This window comes from Sinocyclocheilus rhinocerous, unplaced genomic scaffold, assembly GCF_001515625.1.
Source record: "Sinocyclocheilus rhinocerous isolate Xijiao unplaced genomic scaffold, SAMN03320098_v1.1 scaffold1631, whole genome shotgun sequence".
NCBI lineage: Eukaryota > Metazoa > Chordata > Actinopteri > Cypriniformes > Cyprinidae > Sinocyclocheilus > Sinocyclocheilus rhinocerous.
This window is the reverse complement of record NW_015666240.1, coordinates 59,513-82,281: the sequence shown is the minus strand read 5'-3', so window position 1 is coordinate 82,281 and position 22,769 is coordinate 59,513. Positions and strand designations below refer to the sequence as shown.

Below are 22,769 nucleotides of genomic sequence, written 5' to 3'. Positions count from 1 at the left end.
TACTACTGTTTCCACAAAAACATTGAGACATTGAAAATACACTGCTCAAAAAAATTAAGGGAACACTTAAATCACACATTGGATCTCGATGAACGAAATATAAATTTCAACATAAGTTGAAAATCTTTACTGATAAACATTGTGTAATTTGCTGAAAATAAAATAAGACAATGGCCAATGTAAGCCAAAATCATCAACCTGTTGAAGGCTGGATTCAAAGTCACACTGAAAATCTAAGTAAAAGAAAATCTATTACAGGCTGATCCAACTTCATCAAAGCAACTCATAATGGAAGTCAGTAGTGTGCATGGTCCCCAAGTGCCTGTATGCACTCCTGACAACATCTGGGCATGCTCTTGATGAGATGGTGGATGGTGTCCTGGGGGATCTCCTGTGAGCTGCTGGACAGTCTGTGGTGCTACTTGGTGGCTTTGGGTGCTCCGATACAGAGGTTCTCAATTGGATTCAGGTCTGGAGAAAATGAGGGCCAGTCAATGGCATCAATGCCTTTGTCATCCAGAAGCTGCTACATACTCTGGCCACATGAGGCCAGGTATTGTCATGCACCAGGACAAACCCAGGGCCCACTGCACCAGCATAAGGTGTGACAATGGCTCTGAGGATTTTATGTTTATACCTACAGTAATAGCAGTAAGGGTACTATTGGCAAGTACATGGAGGTCTGTGCGACCCTCAAAGGTATATTCCTCCCCAGACCATCACTGATCCACTGCCAAAACAGTCATGTTGGATGATGTTGCAGGCAGCTTAACGTTCCCCACGGCCTCTCCAGACTTTTTCACATCTGTCACATGCTCAGTGTGAACCTGCTCTCATTCGTGAAGAGAGCTTGGCATCAATGGCGGACCTGCCAAATCTGTGGTTCTCTGGCAAATGCCAGTCGAGCTGTACAGTGTGGGGCTGTGAGCGCAGGTCCCACTACAGGCCGACCAGCTCTCTTGCCACCCTCAGAGAGTCTGTTTTTGACTGTTTGGTCAGAAACATACACACCAGTAGCCTTCTGGAGGTCATTTTGTAGGGCTCTGGCAGTGCTCCTACAGTTCCTCCTTGCAGAAAGGAGCAGATACTGGTCATGCTGCTGGGTCTTCTACAGCCCTGTCTAGCTCTCCTCGTGTAACGGCCCGTCTCTTGGTATCTCTACCATGCTCCTCTGATGACATGTATGGATGTGCCATCTTGGAGCAGCTGGACTACCTGTGCAAGTAGTGAGAAAGACTCTACCAAAACACAAAACTACAGACAAATCAGTCAGGAAGGATAAAGAAAGAGCAACTCCAGTGCACCTGTTGTCACTTTCATTTGTACCAAAACAAGTGAAACTGATTTAAAACAATCACTTATGCTTGATATCCCTGAAGTTTAATTGACTTGGTATTATACTGTGATGATTAAGTGTTCTCTTAATTTTTTTTTTTTTAGTGTATATAAATATATAGTAGTGTATATTTTTTGCGTATGTATTTATCTAAATAAACTGTCAGCAGCATAAAATATAGCATGAAAATATTTCACAGCAGGCAGAATCATTAACAGCCCACATCTGCAAACAATATCACAGTCATGGAGGAAACGAGCATTGAAAGCTCTCAATGAGAACGTATAGGAGATGATGCTCTGCATTAAATGAACGTTGCAGAAACATTGCAGCGCAGCCGCCGCTTTAGACACTCTGCTATCTGACGAGGATGCAGCGGGATAAATTAACAGTGTGGGCTGCCATCACTAAAGAGCTTACGGCCCCCGACAATAATTAGCCCACTGGACCTAAGGCACGTAATTGCGACATCTATTTAAGTCTGTGCTATTGATGAGCCACTCTGACCTGCCGGGGAAAAGGATGTCCTTTGTTCCCTTCTGGGTGAGAAGTCTGCTGAGGCAAAGCCACCTACCAGCTGTGAACTCAATTACCAGAGAGGTGAGCTACCTGCTCTATATCCATATCATAGGTCTGCAAGTCTGCTTCTCGGGGAGGCGGAAACTGCCAGAGACAATGAGATTGTGTAAAGTCTAGCAACAATGCTTTTGAGAGTTAGAACAGGTTTGAGTATTCAGCGTTATTAACAAAATGAGGCCCTAAGTCTGACACATTTACAATTTTGGAACTTATGTTTTTATTGTCATGGACCAAAAAAACAAAACAATAAGATTCCAAAACAGTAAACAAATTAAAACAATAAATTAACACACCATGATAAGATGAGGTAAGGACCAACTATATATTGATAGAAGAATATAACTGAAAGGTCAATCTGTGTTCAAAAGACAAGGTATGTATTATTTAATAATATTTACCTTAACTATGACTACACTACCGTTCAAAAATTTGGGGTTATGAAAAATGAAAAAAAGTGACAGTAAAGGCATTTATAATCTTACAAAAGATTCTTTTTGATTAAAGAAACCTGAAAAAGCTGAAAATTCAGCTTTCCCATCACAGGAATAAATTACATTTGAAATAGAAAACATGTATTTTATATTATATAATATTTCACAATTAAATTGGTGAACATAAGAGATAATTCAAAAATGACCATTTCTGTTCGGTGGTTTGAAACTTCGATATTTCTGTATGTTACCCTAGTCAGGTTTTTAATTCTATACATTTTTGCTACTTAAGTTATGTTTATATGTCAATTTTATTTCATTATAAATATATTTTATACCTCATAGAGCTCTTATACAAAGTAGTATGACCTCATTGGATGGCTCACTTTTCTCTTACTATTTACAAACAAAAACAAACAATCTTTTTATTCAATAATAGTTTTTTTTTATCTTATTGTGTACCCTATTGGTGGAAAATGTACCTTTGAAGTGTAGTACACCGACGCCTACTGGTGGTCAATTTCTACACAATGCAGGAGTAGCAGGCAGCACACGGATCCCATTAAGTTCATCAAAGTCATATGAGACGTACATTGCTTTCAATAACGCTACTTAAGAGAGTATAAATCATGTTGTGTGGCTCTCAGCTGAGATTTCTCTTTATAGATGTCCTGATACAAACTAAGTGACATAATAAATTAAAAGAAACGTCTCAAAACATAGATACAAAAAAGCCTGACCTTCCGGATATCCTGAGCGTTTCCTGCGTCATGACGCACGATTGATCAGGTGGGAATTTAGTTTATCTTGTAAACTTATTCGTGATTTATTCTGTAAGATGACATTTGTGGCTTTACAGTACTGTATCAGCAAAGCAGTACATTATTTAATGGGTTTTGTCGTGGAAGATGGCGAACTATGGTTAATGAACATATCTGTAACCCACGTTGCACTTTACACAGTTTTTTTTTTGGTCTATTAATTTATTTAAAACTTTCGTTTTATTTTTTTCATGTTCATATTATCTCTCTCTGAGTTCAGAATAGTGTTCTTACAACAACAACAACAACAAAACACAAACAAAAATAGTGTAACAGACTTCTTGACATTACCATGTGACTTGGTGCACTATTAATTATGTTGTCTTTTGTAGTTTATTGTATAACTTTGGATATTGTGGCATTGCTAATGGATTTGAATTGGTGTTTAAGTGACTAAAGAGCTAACAGGTGTAAAACTGAAGACCTGCATTTTTAAATCATTGAGTGTTCAATCGCTTCAGTTCAGTGTCTATCAGATTCAGCAAATGTTAGTATGACTTTTGCAGTGGTGAAAAATGTACGAAGAAATTTGCCGTCGAAACTCACAGATATGATTAAATGTCGTCCCTTCTGGAAAATCCAGCTTAGGCTGGTGTCTGTGTTCTGGAACATGGTGGCTGGTTTCTAGCTGGTCTAAGCAGCGACCCATGTTCCCCGAACAGGCTTGACTACTTAAAGATGGTCTACCAGCTTTCATTATAGTTGTTTGTCAGCACATGTGTATTTGCAATGGCCCAAACTATTAAACTGCATAATGCATAGTATTTTCTCTTAGCTACCACTGTCCAAACTTTTAGCCTTCTCTAATATTAAATGATTTGAATTGACAACATCTGGACCGCAAAATATATGTGTTGGTTCTAGTAACAACTACCTTTTAGTTTGATAATGATGAGAAATCATAATAATGCTTTAATTAGTTGTTTTTGATTAGTTGTTCTAAGAAGCAGAAGATGTTCCCTGTGTGCTAATCACATACCATCTGCCCTAAATAGCATCAGTGATGGAGTAGGTGACATAATCTCTTTGGGATCCACAGTATGACGTTGCATAAATGAGTTAGGTGTGGCTTGAGATCTGTCTGCTCTCTGTGGCTGTTGTCGTCAGACATCCTTTTTGCTCTCCTGACTAAATTCCTTATTCATTCATGGTGTTGTATTACTGAAGTTTCAATTGGTGATATTTTTTATTTTGGTTGTGATATTTTTAAATTTGGTTGTGCATCCAACAACATCAGTGTCAAAAAATGCCCAAAAACTGATAAAAAAAGGAAGATAAAAGATTTTAGATAAAGTGAAGTGTTGTAAAATTGAGGCTGTGCAGTAGAATCTGTAAATTGCATGAGGGTTTTTTAGACAACATTAATTTATTAGGCATATTAGAATGGTTTTTGAAGGATCATGTAACAATGGAGTAATGGCGAAATGGATTAATGACTGCTGAAAATTCAGGTTTGCCATCACAGGAATAAATTACATTTTAAAATGTATTAAAATATAAACCAGTTATTTTAAAATAATTCAGAATTCAAAAATATTACTGTAATTTATAATAATTCAAAATAGTACTGTATTTACTGCATTTTTTATCAAATTAATGCAGCCTTGGTGAACAAGAGACTACTTTTAAAAACAAAAACAAAAAGAGAAAAATCTTACCGTCCTAAAACTTTTGAATGGTAGCTATATTTAGTGTATTTAATTTTAGATTTCTAAAAAAATCTAAAACCACTGTAGTCCACTGAGCCGTTATGTCAGATACGTGCACAAAATAAATAAATAAATACACAAATAAAAATAATAGCATTTCTAAAAATCGAAGTATTTAATAGAAGGGAGTAATAAAATATCCTAGTTATCAGTTTTTAATCTTTATAAAAGTTAAGAGTTAACCACACCTTCCTAAAACGGCTCGTTCTAACACGCCCCCACATGTCTACATCACGATTTGGGAAGATTTGCATAACGCCGCCCAAATGTTCACGCAAAGAAAGAAGGCATAACTTTGATTCTCGCTGTAGTTTTGTTGCCGCCGCCGCCATGTTGTGGAGACGCTGTGTGTTTCATTCTGAAAGCGAAACTACTTTGTTTGGCCTTCCAAAAGAGGACACGACTAGAAATCAGTGGTTAAGTTGTATTGATAACACTGTTCCGGAACAGTTCAACCCAAATATTCAGATGTGTGCAGCGCATTTTATGGAGGACGAGGACTGTTTCCTGGGAGAGTATAGCCTACAATGCCGGTGTCTGTTTCTATAAAGTGGGGCAATTCCAACTTTGCAAGGACAGTCTGGCGCTTCATGACTCACAGCCTGTAAGTACGTTTTTATATTTAAAGAATTTGCCACTGACGATTCAAACGCGAATTTTGAGCAGTGTAGAGTAGCACTTGTTGTTTGTCGTTTCTCCGATCACAAATGCAGACATGGTTTTATGTTTACGCAGCACGATACGCAAAGTGTAAAAAAACTGTATAAGTCATTATAATCCGTAAAAATCGAAAGGCGTTTCAGAAAGGCGGGGCATAGAGGAGAAACAATAATGTTCAGTATGTGGAAAATAATGTGTTTTTTTAATCTTAAACCGCATAAACACATTTCATTACACCAAATACACAAAATAATGTTCTTTTTAGCAACGTCATATGACCCCTTTAAAGATGCATCTAACCTGTTTGTGATATGCCCTGTTATTTATTATCCAAATGTATTTTCTGTGAAGGAGTATTTGAGAGGTGTTTACTGAGCTCCTTAAATTTGAATGAACTGCAAGTGTCTATGAATTAAATTATTTCAAAATAATCAAAAGATGTAACGCTGATGTGTGACCATCAACAACCTAAAACCACCAATCGAAAGCAACAGGCCAGTTTCACTACATTTGATAGTGGCTATTCCCTCTCATTCGACAGACTGTTAGCTAAAACAATTTAAAGGACTTCTCTCTGTCTTTTTTTGAACCAGACTGACACTAAATGGAATCCAGCATAATTTCTTTTCAGAATCTGCTGATGTGTCTGTATTAGCATATGAATGCAGACCCTCAGCAGATCAGCACTGTTTCGGAAAGTCTCACCAGCAATTCATAACAGTTATGGATAGCATCCGCTCAGGTCTAGTCATCAGTTCGAGTCCCAAAAATGCATCCATTTTAGCAAAATTCGAAATTACATTAATTCATTTTTTGGTCACAAGGGCAGGAATGAGAAGCAAAGGTTTATTGAATAGAGTAATGAGAGAAATGAGAAACAGCTGATTGTTTAAATTGAATCACGCATGACCAATTGTGCTCTCAGATTCTCCCAGGTCACTATAGCTGTTCAGCTTGACCTACAATTTGAAAATTGCCTTAGTTTGATGTGTTGTTGTCCTTTGTATTAGGTGTGTTGAGGACTGTTCTTCTAACACGCATAATTGGCTAAAAGTAAAAAAAATTGACCTATTTTGAGTGTCTATAGGGTGGTAGTAATTTATCAATACATCTACTACATAATTATGTAAACATTTGGTGGCTACCTGAGTCAAAGGTATAACCATACCTGCTGTGACTGGTCTTCTGATGTGATGTGGTCCATAGAGGTTGGGTTATTGCAGCTGAAACATAAATAGTACTGGGAATTGAAGGGAAGTGATAGGAAAGAGTAGTTAAGGTCAGAGGTCATCAGCTGATATCAAAACGTCATAGTCACATTTATCTCGGTCAGTCAGGTGTTGGCTTGAAGTGTAGTAAAGGAAAGGTTTACATATGATCCTCAGGTGTGAGGTGTGAAGAATAGAGTGATGATAACAGTAAGGAATGTAACACGAGGGAGTGTGACTAATAAATAACATAGGCTAATCAACAAAAAAAATCACACCTGGGCAGGCTTGTAACTTAATGATTCTTCTGAATTCTGTACACATATGCAGCTTTTATGAACAACTGTCAGTAGAAAAACACACTACCGTTCAAAAGTTGGGGGTCAGTATTATATATATTTTTAAGTAATTAATAGTTTTATTTAACAAGGATGCATTAAATTGGTCAAAAGTGTCAGTTAACACATTTATAATGTTACAAAAGTTTTCTATTTCAAATAAATGCTGTTCTTCAGAATATCCTGGAAAAAAAACCCGTTTCTTAGGCAGCAAATCAGCATATTAGGGTGATTTCTGAAGGATCACGTGACACTGAAGACTGGAGTAATGATGCTGAAAATTCAGGTTTGCCATCACAAGAATAAATGACATTTTAAAATGTTAAAGTAGAAGGTTAATTTAAATTGTAACATTTTTTGAATCAAAGAAATGCAGGCTTGTTGAACATAAGATACTCAAAAACATTTAAAAAATCTTACCGACCCCAAGCTTTTAAATAGTAGTGTGTGTAAAGTAAAGTTGCATATATCTTAATAATATAGTTATATATGTTGGATTATATAAAAATGGTTAGAACATGGGATGCTGGGATGTTGCCCCTGTCAAAAATGTGCCCCTGAGAAGCTGCGGTTATTAATAACTGAATCAAACTGGCTGCTATCTGCTGATGTTTTTATTTAATTTATTTTATTTTATTTTATTTTTTTGGCACATCATCTTGTAGTTACAGTAGAGTTGTATGTCCTCCAAGTAAAATGCTTTTTCTGTTGAATGAGCCTCTGACGCAGTGAAATCAAAATTGGAGTTTTGTGGCTTTTTTTATTCATGTCTATTAGCTTTGAAGCTAATGCTTATCCTACTCATAAAAAGTGACCAATTTCAATTTTAGCAGAAATTTACGTTTAAAATTAAGACTTTAACAATATTTACAAAAATATTGATGATTTATTGATTCTTTCATTCATTCATTCATTTTTGTTTAATCAAATTCTCCAACTTATTTTTTTTACAAAAATTGACAATTTATTTTTCATTTTTTTAATTGTTACTATTGCTGAAACTAGCTTTTTGTACCAATATCCTTTAGACCTCTAGCTTTTCCTTTATCCTTTAGCTTTTTGTATCCATTATCCTTTAGACATGCACAGTGAGTTGGGACTAATAAAAGTAAAATATATATATATATATACTTACCTCTTTATCTTATTTAAACTAAGTATTATGTATTATTATTATTATGGATAGTTTGGGAAAGGTCTCTATACATGCCAAGAGAGGTGTTAAGGTATGTAAATGGATGTTTATCTGTACTGTCTTTTCTCATCTCTTGATCTGAAAAGACTCTGTCCCCAACCACAGGAATTTCACAAAACTCTTCATAACCATATCAGGACTTCTTGGTGGAATATGTCATATTGGAAACTACCTGCTAACCAATAGAGAGTTTTTGCTGTAGAACAGTGTATTTTAGTCATAAATGATAAATGAGGAGATTAACCGGTTAGAATATGTATTTTAATAGACGTGAAATGTGATTTACTAAATCTAACTTTTTTTTAGTGGGTTTTGTCATGGCCCTCAGTGTGTCAGTTAACAAACTGCTTTTTGTGAGAAAATGGCTCAAGCACAGAGATTCCCCACTCATGTCAGGATTTTTGTCATTCTTCACCTCCTCCCGGACTGCTACAAGTGTGCGTCAGTTTGACGGATCCCACGCCCTGTCCTCAACGTCTGAGGAACTGGTCAGACCAGTGCTACGGGAATCTAGTGAAACTGACTGGTAGTGTCCCTGTGTAGAACAAGTGCCACATGGTGTCTCAAGGTCGGAGGGCTCACTGACTTACACATGTTTGATATGTCTGTAATGTCGCAGTTATGATTTAAAACGCATTTCATTGTGATACAGCATATCTAGCTAGAAGTTGGAATAGAGGCTCAGATTATCCATAAGTGTTGACACATGAAAGTAAACCGATTTAATATATACTAGAGATCTTTTTCTTAGAAAAGAGTGACTATAATGTAAGAAAAAAGAAAAGAAAAATCAGCTTTAGAGTTGTTATTGTTAATTCAAATTAGATTTTGTTTCATAATAGAAATAAATACAATTATTCAATGAAAACCCAATGGGGAAAAAAAAATATTTGAAAGTTTCAGTTGAAGTAGGCTACTAAAATAAAAATGAAGCTAAACAGAAATATAAAACTAATAAAAAAAAAATGCAAAAACAACAAAATGACTAAAATTTTAACTAAAATGTCAATGAAAATTAAATATTTAAAAATAAAAGCCAACTCAAAAGATTAATAAATACTATGATACATAAATAATACTGAAACAACCCTAATCTGCTTAACACCTACGCTACACATTATGATTTATATTATTTATTTGCTTTATATCCAACTAATGATGAACCTAGGATAATTGTTAATTGTGCATTGTGTGTATTTTTTAAAATCATTATTATTATTATTATTTTATCACCTATTTTTCCATTGTTTCCAACAGAAATATAAAACTAATAAAAAAAAAATGCAAAAACAACAAAATGACTAAAATTTTAACTAAAATGTCAATGAAAATTAAATATTTAAAAATAAAAGCCAACTCAAAAGATTAATAAATACTATGATACATAAATAATACTGAAACAACCCTAATCTGCTTAACACCTACGCTACACATTGATTTATTTTATTTATTTGCTTTATATCCAACTAATGATGAACCTAGGATAATTGTTAATTGTGCATTGTGTGTATTTTTTTAAATCATTATTATTATTATTATTATTATTATTTTATCACCTATTTTTCCATTGTTTCCAGTCTTTGCGTATTGGTCTTACTCTCACTGGATAGGCCCATATTTGTAACCCAAGGGAAACAAAAGACTTTTCATTGTTGAACTGTCACCGCTCCATTCTCGCCTACTTCCAATGCATAATAAAAACCTAACCAGTGTCCGAGCCAATCACCGACCAGCCTCAATCTCAAGAGCCAATTATTGAGTTTAGAGGGCGTTTCCTATCAGATGAATGCAGGTTGTAATCCTGAAACCAGGCGGGTGTTGTCTCTTTAGAATGAGCTGCTGCTCAGGTTTATATTGGGCAGGGAGCGCGGCCTGTCACTGCCTTGGCAAAACTCCCACTGGAATACAGTCATCCTTATTCTGTCACTCAGTTCACTGGTGAAAACTGCTGTGATTGAAAGCCGCTGAAAGAAAGGATAAAGACACTGGGAAGAACCAAAGTTTAGAGACCGTTTCCATTGCTTTCCTGGGTCTCCCAAACATTGACTTGCCCCTGTGGGGCATTATTGTTTTAGTTTGTTTTTATATATTTATTTATTTATTTTTGGCTGGGGTGACCGTATCAACAGAAAGACAACAGGTAAGCTCAAAATATACTTTTGTATTTTTAATAAGCTGTATTATGAATGGGAATCCCTCACTGCGTCCTTATGAATTATTTGTTGGAGTAGTTTGTCTGTTTTCTCCTGACTGGGAAATGTGATGAGACACTAGATCTATTCAGCTTAGGATTTCGTTTTTTGTGTCCTTTCTGATTATGATTCTTTTTTTCTGTTTATGATCGACTGTAATTTATTTTTATGATGGTTGTCATTAGCAGTTCCCGTCTAGTGAGTTAATCTGATTCTATGGCAGGATATATATCTCCGTTTCTCCACCTCACCAGTTTGACTGGCTTTGCACTGTTGCACTATTAGTCATTCATTGGAGACCGGGTAGTACAGATGACATCGAGCTTTATCTTTACCACATTAATGAGTTTAGAGTGTTTTGTTTGATTGTCTTGGAGTTTTTAGTCATCATTTTGTATGAATTCAGAGCTCATACCATATTGAAGATTTTAAGAACACTCATAAGCAAATTTGTATGATTCTGTGAGCTTGAACTTTCAGAGAACAGCAACAGTTGTCTCATATTTTGGAAGGTTTTTGGTCAACTATTGTGTGTCTTCCTCTTCTTGTGCCTTTATGGTGGTTCTGTTATCTTCTGATGACACAGGTGGTGATGCATTAGATGTGTATATAGGCAGATAAGCAATGAAGGGTCGGTTTAGTGTGCATAGTCCATTGTTTTACTGCCGAACATCAACCCACATACAAACAGCTGTGGAGAATGACATTAAGCCTTTACAGTCCTGTTCTGTTTGCCCCGTTGGATCCCATGTGTGTTTTGAGCAGTATACACTCATAAAAATAAAGGATCTTTACTTGCACATGCAGTTCCATGATATGCCTTTAACATCCATTGAACCTTTCCATTACAAAGAAGTTTCTTTATAGAGAAAAAAGGTCCTTTAGATGTTTAAAATGTTCTTCACTCTCTTCTGGTTCTTTTTTAGAACTGATCACTGAAATCAACCACCTTTTGTAACCTTTATTTTTATAGTGTATAGAAACAGTCTGTTCATTCAGTCTTCTCTCAACATTGACAGAAAGCAAGAAAGGTGGTGGTGAATGTTTTGGTTTTCAGTAACTGTATCTGAAACCAGCACACTGTCCTGTTTCATATAGTTTTCCAACATTTATGCACAGGCAAAAATCACTGCATGACCATTTAAAATGAGTTAGTAAAGGCAAAATGGACCAGTTACAGGACCATTCTCTCTTATACATCCATATCAAGAGTTAGGTTATAATTTATGATTAAAAACAACCATCATATGCCAACCACACACAAACTGTAGTACACTCAGAAAAAGTGGTACAAAAACTGTCACTGGGTCAGCATCCTTTCAAAAGGTAGATATTTGTATCTTATTTAGATCTAAGAGGTTTTGTACCAGTTTATTTCGGAGAGTGTAATAGCAGTAGTTCAGCTTTGGTAACATCATGTACCACTCAGGTTCACTTGGCCAGCTGTTTCCTGTTTGCTTTGGCTGGGCTGTCATTGTTGACTCTGACTGTCCTCCTGATAATGGCATTTTTTACTCTGACCAGCCTTTTCTAGGTGGAGTGTTATTGTCTGCTCAGCTTGTTTTAACACATTTATTCATGTCCTCCAGTTTATTGGTTGTCTGAAGAAATAAAGACGAGATGTTCCAAGAGGTGCTTTCAAACATCTTGAGGTTCTACGACTACCTTCTGAAAAGAACTGGTAAGAGTTTATTGCATCATGCTTTTTAGATGAACAAATACCACCAATATCTCTGGCGTATTTAAATTATTATGTACATAAAAAACTATTTAAGCTTTAAGATTTGTCGTAACTTCACTCATTTATTGTATACAGCACTACAGTTTGGTCACTGGTAATGCAAACTCTATTGTAGAAGGATGTAATACAGGCTTGTTTCATGTGGCTGATGAGTTGCTGTGTAATTTGCACAGATGCCAGAGTGCGGGATTATCCGCTGATGCAAAGTCCTATTCAGATGACAGTCATCTTGCTGGGATATGTGATCTTCGTTTTATATGTGGGACCACGAAGCATGGCCAATCGGAAACCTTTCTGCCTCAAAACAACTATGATTGTCTATAATTTCTCAATGGTGGCCTTCAACGCCTACATTGTTTATGAGGTAGGATACGCTTTCATTTATTTGAATGTGTGTTTTGGAGAGTAATTTAAGGTATTGCACCTCATACCTTTACCAGAACTGATGTTTTTGAGGAAAACCACTAGAGGATTAAAGATACAGTTGATTCAAAAGTGAAAATGTGCTCGCCCTCATTCATTACATAACCCTTATAGTAATTCTTCTGTTGACCACAGAAGGAGATATTTAGCAGAGTCTTCACACTGCTCTCTTCCATATAATGAAAGTGAATGGTCACCATAGCTTCCAAGCTCCAGAAATGACAAATAGTCACCGTAAAAGTAGACTTTTGTGATGACTTGACAGACAACATAGCTTGAGTCGTACAGACCGTTTTTATAATACTTTTATGGTGCCTTTTGTCATTTTTGAAGCTGGACAGCCTATGGTCACCTTTAACTTTCAGTATATGAAGATGATCAGTGTGAACATTCTGACAAATGTCTTTTGTGTTCCACAGAAGAAAGTCAAAGGTTTGAAAGACATGTGTGAGTAAATAATGGCAATTTTAAAAGACCATGTTACCATATTGTTGTACTTCCGTGTAATTTTTTGATCTGCCTGACGCAGTTCCTGATGTCTGGCTGGGCAACAACATACACTTGGAGATGTGACCTCTGTGACCCCTCCAGCAGTCCTCAAGCTCTCAGAGTAAGTTTATTTCACGTTCTTCTGTGAATCTCAGAAAATATTAAGTAGCAAAACTGTTTTCAACATTGATAATAATAGGATTATTCGGATTATTTAACACGATTAATCGAATGCGATTGTCATGCGCATTTTGTTAGTAAAGCCGGTTCTGTAATCAGCAGGAAATCATCATCACATGCTTTCAGATGAAGCAGCATTTACTACACATAGTTCACTTTACTACGCCTAGTATGTGTTCACTGACAAGTTACACAAAAAAATCGCAGACGATTTTATTGCGCGATTATGAAATCAAAGAAATGGTTCGCGATAATGACAGCTGTTTGCATAGTTTCTCCGTGAACTATGGCTCTGTGAAGTAAATGCTGCTTCATCTGAAAGCATGTGAAAATACCACATTTAATAACATATTTTTACTCCAAACTCACTTCATAACGTCAGTCGAGTGTTTGAAATAAATCCTTCTGTGAGATGATGTGGCTTCTTACACAGAATAAGGCACGCAACATATTTTATAGTATTTAAGCAGTGATAAAGGCATTGCATTATAAATATACTTTATTTGAATTAAAATTATAATAATAAGAACTCGGATAAACCGTATATATTGCCGTAGTCGTGTGACGTAGTGTCGATTAGCATTGCATTATTATATACTTTATTATAATAAAAATTATAATAACACAAACTCAGATAAACCATATATTGTCGTATTCGTGTGTTTATTAGTCACGTTGAATCAATGAAAGCAGTTTAATCTTCTGTTTATTCAGCTGCAGCTATAGGCATTTTCTGGGTTTCTTCTGCGAGGCGTATTTGGAATTTCAGCGCGAGAGCGCCCTCTGGCCTTCGGATGGAGATTTACTGCTGATCACAGAACCGTGCTTCACTGAAAGATACGCATGACAATCGCAGCTTCTGTCGAATCGCGATCTCGATTCCATTTCGATTTATCGTGCAGCCCTAGATAATAATAAGAAATGTTTCTTGAGCACCAAATCAGCATATTATGCCAAGTTCCCACTACACGACTTTAAACGTCGGCAGATCGCTGTACTGTTCAGACTACATGACTTGTTGTCTGTCTTGAAGTCTTTGTGGTGTTCACACTACGTGACACTACGTGAATGATCTGCAACAGGGGGTCACACACTACACGAGCTGACAACAACTCTGTCACCCAGCGACTCTACACGGTCCCCAAACCACTTTTTGTCACGAAAACACATGTGAGAGGTTGAACGGGAATGACACAAAATAACAAGTGATGAGGAGTTGTTTATTTGAAAATGTACGTTGGGGGAGAAATTAGTACTGCAAGCTCTTTGCGTGATGATCTGTTCTGAAAACTTTCGCTCCATTTCTTGTGTCCAAACTTTTCTTAAAGCCATGTTTCTGCTGCTGTTTTTCTTCCTGTGACCTCAACGCATGCCTTGCTCTCTCATTGGCTGTAGCTCGTCGCGACACCTGACACCACGTGATGTCGAGTCCGCCAGTCCAGATATATTCGTCAGTGAGCCTCTTTGATGCATTGCTGAGTAGTTCATACATAAAGATTGCCGAGTGCTGATCACTTGCCGATTTCCCCACTGATCACAGGCGAGGTTGTTGACTTGCAAATCGGGCTTAAAATCCTGCAGTGTGAACTTGGCTTTAGAATGATTTCGGATCATGTGACACACTGAAGACTGGAATAATAGCTGCTGAAAATATATTTTTTTTATATATTTAAATTTAAAAAAACTATATTTTAAATTGTACGAATATTTCACAGCATTACTGGTTTTAGGATATTTTTGATCAAATAAATGCTGACTTGGAGAGCATAAGAGAGACATATTTCAAAAACTTTTTTTTTTAAATCTTACCGACCCTAAACTTCTGAACACTAGTGTATATTGTGACTAATTGTGTTTCTCCTTGTATCCTCAGATGGTTCGGGTTGCCTGGTTGTTCTATTTTTCCAAATATATTGAACTTCTAGATACGGTAAGAATAATTTGTTATGCCTTCATGCTATGATTTTCATGCTGTAAATTTGTGTGTTGCAGTGCTGTAATGCATGTGCCTATGCATTTTTAAAGCGCATAGGCACAATATACTACTGTACAGTAGTATACTACAGTAGCTTCCTCAATAACTACAAGATGATTTGTTTCCTGAGTTAACAAGAACTGTGTCTGTGATCCAGGTGTTTTTTGTGTTGAGAAAGAAGCACAGTCAAGTAACATTCCTGCATATCTTTCATCATTCCATCTTGCCCTGGACCTGGTGGTGGGGCGTTACTCTTACTCCTGGTGAGCCTATGTCATGTTATGTCTAACAGTCACTGGTTTCAGTAGTTATTAACTGGTTTTGCTTCAAGACCCAGATTGTATCATAAAAAAGCCTGAGATTTTAGGAGACTGTGAAATTAGGTGACATTTATTTGTTCCTATAAAAGATTTTTAGGTTAATAAGAAGGTTAATGTGTTTACTAGTGTAAAGATGTTCAGTTTCAATTGCTCAATTTATCAGCTTAGTTTCATGTTCAAATTGACAGCGGGTGGCATGGGTTCTTTTCATGCTATGGTGAACACGTGTGTCCATGTCATCATGTACACCTACTACGGTCTGGCTGCTGCAGGCTTCCAGAAATATCTGTGGTGGAAAAAGTACATGACCGCTATCCAACTGGTTAGTGTTAACTCCTTTAAATTGTGTGATTAAAGGATTACTTCCCACAAAAATGAAAATTTGCTGAAAACTCACTCACCCTCAGGCCATTCAAGATGTAGATGAGATGTTTCTTCATCGGAACAGATGAGTTTAGCTTCACTTGCTCACCAATGAAACCTCTTCAGTGAATGGTTGCTGTCAGAATGAGAGTTCAAACAGCTGATAAAAACATCACAACAGTCCACAACACTCCTGTCTATCACTTAACGTTTTGTGAAAAGCTGCATGTTTATAATAAATAAATTCATCAAGATGTTTTTAACTTCATGCTCTTGCTTCAGCCTAAAATACAAGTCCTCTATCCATAATATTGCTTTCTCCAGTGGAGAAGTAATTTCGTCTGATTCAGGAGAGAAATATGCACAGATCAAGCACCATTTAAAGCAAAAATGGTCCAAAACAGTTCTAAACAAATATGTTCGGTGGGTTTTGATTTGAGAGGACAAAAGGGGTGGACTTTTTCACTTGAGGAATCGTTATTATGGATTATAGCCAGAATCAACGGTTAAGTAAAAATGCCTTGATTATGGATTTGTTTCTTACAAACACGCTAATGCTCGATTTCTCAAAATCTGTTTAGATGAAGAAACAAACTCACCTCCATCTTGGATGGCCTGAGGGTGACTACATTTTCAGCAAATTTTCATTTTTGGGTGGACTGTTGTTATAATGTGAACTGCATCAGTGCTTAATCAAAATGGCACATATAAACTGAGATTACGTCAAATTATAATTTATACTTTGTCTTCCAATTCAAAGCAATTGTCATTACGTTTTATTTAGTCTATTCCTTTTTTCTCTCTTAAAAAAATGACAATGTAACAATAATAATTAAATTTCTGTTCTGTTGTATTTTCCACAGATTCAGTTTGTGCTGGTGTCTGTCCATATATCTCAGTATTACTTAATGGAAAAGTGTGAATACCAAGTTCCCATCTTCATTCATCTCATCTTGTTCTACGGAACCTTTTTCTTTATCCTCTTCTCCAACTTCTGGATCCAGGCCTACGTAAAGGGAAAGCGACTACCTGTTTCCACTGAGGACAAACCCAAACAGAACGGCATTACCACTGTGATTGAGCCAGTGGTAGTGGCCAATGGCAAACACTTGGAAAATGGCACTGTGCACTACACTAATGGATTTGCTCACAATGGGAAAGTGAAGGAGGTCTAAAGAGGCCAAACAAAAGCATCAGAGACATTGTTGTTAAATTATTTTTGACAAATTTACATTTTTTTTTATGATTGCATGGGAGATGAAATGGCACATTGGATCTGGCGGTGGGTCCCCCTTTCTTTGTATTTATGGATGTTGGAGGCTGGGGAGCACTATGCATGAAGAGAATTCGGCCACTGAAGTTGGCTTTGTTGACGTGGCTCTGAAACCTGACAACATGTCTGTGGTTCAATACGCTTGACCTTGGCATTTTTTCCTGGCATATGAGTCTCCCAGTTGTTTGCACACTGTACAGTTTTCACAGATCTAACTCACACTTGACTGTAAATAAATATTTTCTGTTTATTTGAAATTTAGGAGTTGTCCTTTTTTTTAGTTTGTTTGTAACTTATCAGTTAATAAATGCATTTTATAATGAATTGTATTGTGTTTTGGCTTTATGCTCTGTTAGTGAAGTGGATTTTTATTCAAAAATGAAACCAAACTAAACATTGTTTACATTATCAGCCTTCCTTTATACGCTTTTAAACATGCTAATATCCAGTAAGTCTTAAAAGAACTTCAGTTTGCATACTTCCTCAATCTGAGGCAATCCAAAATTTAGAGCATTTAGACTGCTTAAGACATGAGCAGTCTCATATGCAATAAACATGGTCCATTCAGTGTTTTTTTTTTTTTGTATACTGTGTCTGTATGTAATGCGTGGATGTTTAATTTGTATTATAATGCACTGATCCCTAGCCATTTTTCTTTAGTTCTCATATCAATGCATTTACATTAACACTTTTTGATTCATAAAGAGCTTTGTTGTCCATTTAGGAAATGCCTTCTGAAACAGCAGAAATCACCAAATTTTGCATAGAGCTCAAGTGCATGTTCAGACAAAGCATTCATCTCAGTATTTAAAGCTTCCATTTATGATTTTAAGTTTGTCAAAACATGACACCTAGAGGCTTTCAGTGGTTTTTATTCAACCATTCTGCCAACATGGCAATACACAATTCCACTTAAAATGCTTTAAAACCATACATTAAAAATATAATGAGATTAAACTCATTGAAAACAGCATTAGAGCAGCTACAGAGCAAATACAAGAAATGTGAAAAAGGGAAGCAAATACTTCCTTACAAAACTTTATTTGAAAATTTACATTTCTGTACATAATTTAATGATCACTTTTATGGTTAAATATGCAAGTTGAATAGAAAAACAAAACATGCATGGTTTAATGGTTTAGCTATCATTGGAGGTGGTCTTCTGGGAATCCAATGCTTGAACTTTCGCATTTTTTAAAAACCCATTGTACCTCTGAAAACACAAGCATAAGGGAATGCCTAATAAAACAATGTAGAGTTTGTGGCAGGTGTGACTGATGGCACGTAACAACCCTTAGTGTTTGTCAGTGGAATTACCCAGCCATTTGAAAGCCAAACAATAAAACCAATGAGAGTTTAAACATTTGGGAAACTTCTTTAGATCTTCAAATCTTCCAACTCCCTATTTGCTGGATGCAATAAAAATGACCATTTCATAATTATCGGATGTGTTGTTGAATGATGCTGTTGGTAGGCTTGGGTTTCTTGACAGCATCCTTTTCAAAACTCTTCCAAAGTCGAATGGTTTCATCGGCGGCAACAGAAGCCACAGTCGAACCATCTGGACTGAGTGCCAAGTTGAGGACTCTGTCTTCGTGTCCTGGGACAGATGATTGGGAAAGGAGAGGAATTCATTTTATTTCTCAATTTATTGTGCTTGTAATATTCAACTGAAGGAAGGGTGACCACACAAAACATTATGAAGTACAACAATCTCAAACTTGCCTTCAAGCTCTGCAACTTTAGTGAGTGAGGGGTATTTCCAAATGATAACCTTGTCATGAGCAAAACCGTGACCAGACACCAACTCTTTGTAGTTTGGTGCAAAAACAAGAGATGATATCTGAAAGGAAATGATCACTTAGTTGTCAAATTACTGATGTCACGTGTACTATAACACACAAGCCAACAGTGAGTGAGCCCACCTGCGAACAAGTATCTAGGGCACTGATACAAGAGCCGCTGTTGGCATTCCAAATGCGAATGTGACGGTCACTGGTGCCCCCTCCTGACGCAAGGATGCTAGGCTGCCAAGGGCACCATGCCAAAGCCTTAAGGGTGCAAAAAAAGGACAAAAGGTGAACTAAAACCACAAATGGAAGACCAGTGGTGGAACTGAAGACATCTTGCCAAATTCAAAATCACCTTGACTGCTCCCTGGTGTTCACTAAGAGCATGGATGGCTTGATACTCTGAGCCAGTTGTCATTGGCCAAATGTACACCATGTTGTCATTACCACCACTAGCTAAATATTTCCCATCTGGGGACCAGGTAAGGCCACAGACTTCCTGAGTGTGTCCACCAAAGGTAAAGATGTGGTGGTCTGCTACCCGGACATCATGCTGATGAATCAAACCAGACCTGGAGCCACTAAGGAGAACAAACAAAGGTGTTAAAACACTCAAATGCATATAATCTGCAGAGCACAAGGTGCTGGTCTTACCTAGACAAAACGTGATCATTCCAACTCAAGCAACCAACCCTTGCCGAATGGCCATCCATACTGCGGAGACGTTTTTGGTACTGAACATCCCAGAGCTGCAAGAAAATGGCATGAAATTCAGCAAGAGAGCAATTCAATTAGATCTTGGTGCTCTAAAAGAATACATTGGATAGAAATGGCTATTTGTGAGTTTGAAGAGTGAAGTTCTGAAAACAAGCAGATGTGTTATTACAGCATTACATTTTGGGATGCCTTTGAATATTGTCTCGGACAATGGAAGGCTTTGTCCAAGAACAAAAAATAAAAAAATAAATATTTGAACCACAGTATGAGAAAATGTAACCACTTACCTCAACTTTACAATCACTGGTCCCAATGGCCAAGAAATTGCCATCTTTGCTCCAAGAGACAGAGCAGATGAACTCATTATCATCCTCCATTTTCTTTAATAAAACTATGTCCCCTACAGCAGCATCCCACAAATACACATGGTCGGCAAGGCCAACTGCCAACAGGTTCTGCCTTCCCCAATCCATCAGGTTCAGATCTGAACAGAAATGGACATATTAGTCTCATATAGAAATAATCTTCAAATCTGTTTTTATGAAAAATGATCAGCTCACAGAAATCATTTTTGATATCAGGGGCATCTAGAATCCGCTCTGGAACCGAGGAAATGTACCGGCTCTTCTTGATAGAGACCGGTGTGGGCACCTGACTGTAGAGAACCTTTAAATTATTCTGATAACCTGTGGGAGATAGTGTTTGGTTAACTCAAGAGACCTGTTTGTGGAAGGACTTTACCAGGCAAAATTAAACTAATGTTAATCAAGAAGCCAAAAACAAAAAGTTATTACAGTTATTCTGAATTGCTAAAACACTAAACCCCAATCTCTGAACCAAATTCTCACTAGCTTAAACCAATTTGTCGAATAAAGCACTCTTTCTGCTAAACCTTAAACACATTCTCATTCACAAGGTGTTATCAAGGCTGGGTCTGTCAGACCAGAGGGTTTTTTCCTCTTTGTCTAAAAAGACATTACTTGTGATGTGGACAAAGTCCTCAGGCTGGACTCAAGCACAAAGACATGATGCCGAGACAGAATGAATCTCTCATTGACCCTGATTTTACAATTGCACAACTTACAGTATTTGAGTGTACTGTAATATGCTTTTCATTTAGAGTTTTATTTGACCTTTTTGGCCTTCGCAGTTGGACTGCAGTATTTTTGCAGTATCCAAGTGCTGAATATATACAAACATTCAGTACTATTCAATATTCAGCACAATACTATTCTTGCAGTACATACTGTACAGTAGGCCTATACAATATATTCAGCTTACTTTGTTGCAACTACTACACTTTTTTTTACAGAATTGCAAAATTGTTTACTCAATACAATATACTTTTTTCAGTAATGTTCTGGATGCCATGTTCTCCATTTTTCTCTGTAGTGTCTAATGAATGCTCTGTGGTGTTTATTTTATTGATTAATGTGTGTGATCTGAGAGCACCGTTTGATTTTGAGTGCAAGTGAAATGGTTTTGCAGTGATTGTTTGATTTTGATTGAAGAGTCAGAGGTTTCGTGAGTTTATTTTGAGTATTTGGATTTGCGTTTAAGATTGAAAAAATGAGTGATGGTTTCAAGAAATGTGTTTTAGCAATTCAGAAAAACAGTAAATTAAAATAAATTTAAAAAACACCACACAAACACCATGCATACCTTCAGGGGCATTCAGTGGTTTTCCTCCTAAATGCAGGATCTTTGCTTCATCAATGTCATATCCATTTAGTGTCACAGACCAAGCTTTCTGATTTGGCTGGCAGGACAATAATTTATAAAGTCAGAAAACATCTAGAAGCTGGCATATGGATTGATAGTAATAATAATAATAATAATAATAATAAAAGAGAGATTCATAATTGTATCATCATCAGACTCTTAAAATTATTCTTATAAAAAGTTACTTCTACTATAATTTATTATAAAAACAAGTTTTGAAAAAGTTTAAAAAACAATTACTACTACAAGTTATTATTTTATTACAACAGCAACTACTATTATGTAACTTACTGCTGTAGAGGATGCGGTTTCTTCCACTGGCTCGTTCTCTTTGGAAATAAGAAAACTTGCTACATCCAACTGTTTGTTATTCCTTGTTGGGATGAATCGATCTCCTCCTGCCTTTGAGGGGGTGTTTTGGGTTTTGCCGTTCTTTCCTGTTGGGAGACATCAGATATGTAACACTGAAGACACTCCAGCTCTACAGTGAGCAGAACCCATGTGACACTTACCTGGTGTTTTACTGGGGGTTTTGGAAAGGCTCACTGATCTGTTGACACTCTTGTTCGGCGAGAGGGAGTTCGTGTTGGTGGAGTTGGATGTGCTGGCTTTTCTCTGCCACCTCGCCATCGGGGCATTTGTGATGGGCATGTCCAGACGGAGGACGTTGTGGATGTCATTCTCAAACCCAAAATGGGACATTACTACTGCAGCCACGATCACTCTGCAGGAGAAAAAGGACAAATAACAGCAAAGTTACGGAGTCTGGCTATAGAGCACGTGAAGCACTATGAAGTGCCGTTTAAAGTTTAAAAACTACATAATACCAAGTGAATAAATATATATTATGCAAGTTATGCTTTCCATAAGCTTTAACATAAAAACGTATAAATATATATATATATATATGAACAGTTATGAAACGCAACCAAATACAATGTTGATTACTGCAGTTGTGTTCATAACTTCATAGCTGACTCCAAAAAAAAAACATTTTACATTTCATCTTACCAAAAATCCAACAAATTCGTTTCCTTCCAAGCACAATAAAATTGTCCCCAAAGATGAAGCGCTCTTATTCACACACAAGCTTCGTGAGTATTTCGTCTTTCCACAAGCAGAGTCAACTATCATCTGAGCAGGTGAAGATAGTTAACGGATAAACGCCAGTTTAAATGTCTGAATCGCCTGTCGTGATTGGTGAATTCAAAAAACAAAAGTTTTCGCTGTTACCAAGGCAGCAGGGCAGAATGCTGCGCGCTGATTGGTGAATCGCATCACAGCGCACTTCCTGACAGTATTACATA

The 22,769-nt window shown here is 36.8% G+C and overlaps 2 protein-coding genes across 3 annotated transcripts; one reads left to right on the top strand and one right to left on the bottom strand.

Annotated features, from left to right (window-relative positions):
• Positions 1-2,860: 2,860 nt before the first annotated feature.
• On the top strand, positions 2,861-17,502 carry LOC107732201 (elongation of very long chain fatty acids protein 1-like). 2 transcript variants are annotated; one of them, XM_016543479.1, is made up of 8 exons: positions 2,861-3,135; positions 12,059-12,150; positions 12,384-12,574; positions 13,163-13,243; positions 15,176-15,232; positions 15,435-15,540; positions 15,786-15,919; positions 16,824-17,502. In XM_016543479.1, exons 2-8 carry the CDS (start codon positions 12,090-12,092, stop codon positions 17,133-17,135), a joined length of 942 nt encoding a protein of 313 aa, XP_016398965.1. In that variant the 5' UTR covers positions 2,861-3,135; positions 12,059-12,089; the 3' UTR covers positions 17,136-17,502. The 2 variants fall into 2 exon arrangements, with proteins under 2 accessions (XP_016398965.1, XP_016398966.1); XM_016543480.1 differs by lacking the exon at positions 2,861-3,135 and adding an exon at positions 10,105-10,417.
• Positions 17,503-18,258: 756 nt separating this feature from the next.
• Positions 18,259-22,619, bottom strand: LOC107732200 (cell division cycle protein 20 homolog). Its single transcript, XM_016543477.1, has 11 exons — positions 22,474-22,619; positions 21,975-22,186; positions 21,754-21,899; positions 21,403-21,499; positions 20,301-20,426; positions 20,028-20,224; positions 19,678-19,772; positions 19,379-19,604; positions 19,159-19,284; positions 18,959-19,076; positions 18,259-18,833 (listed from the first exon to the last, which is right to left on the bottom strand). The coding sequence occupies exons 2-11, from the start codon at positions 22,162-22,164 to the stop codon at positions 18,673-18,675; spliced, it is 1,482 nt and encodes a 493-aa protein (XP_016398963.1). The 5' UTR covers positions 22,165-22,186; positions 22,474-22,619; the 3' UTR covers positions 18,259-18,672.
• Positions 22,620-22,769: the final 150 nt, after the last annotated feature.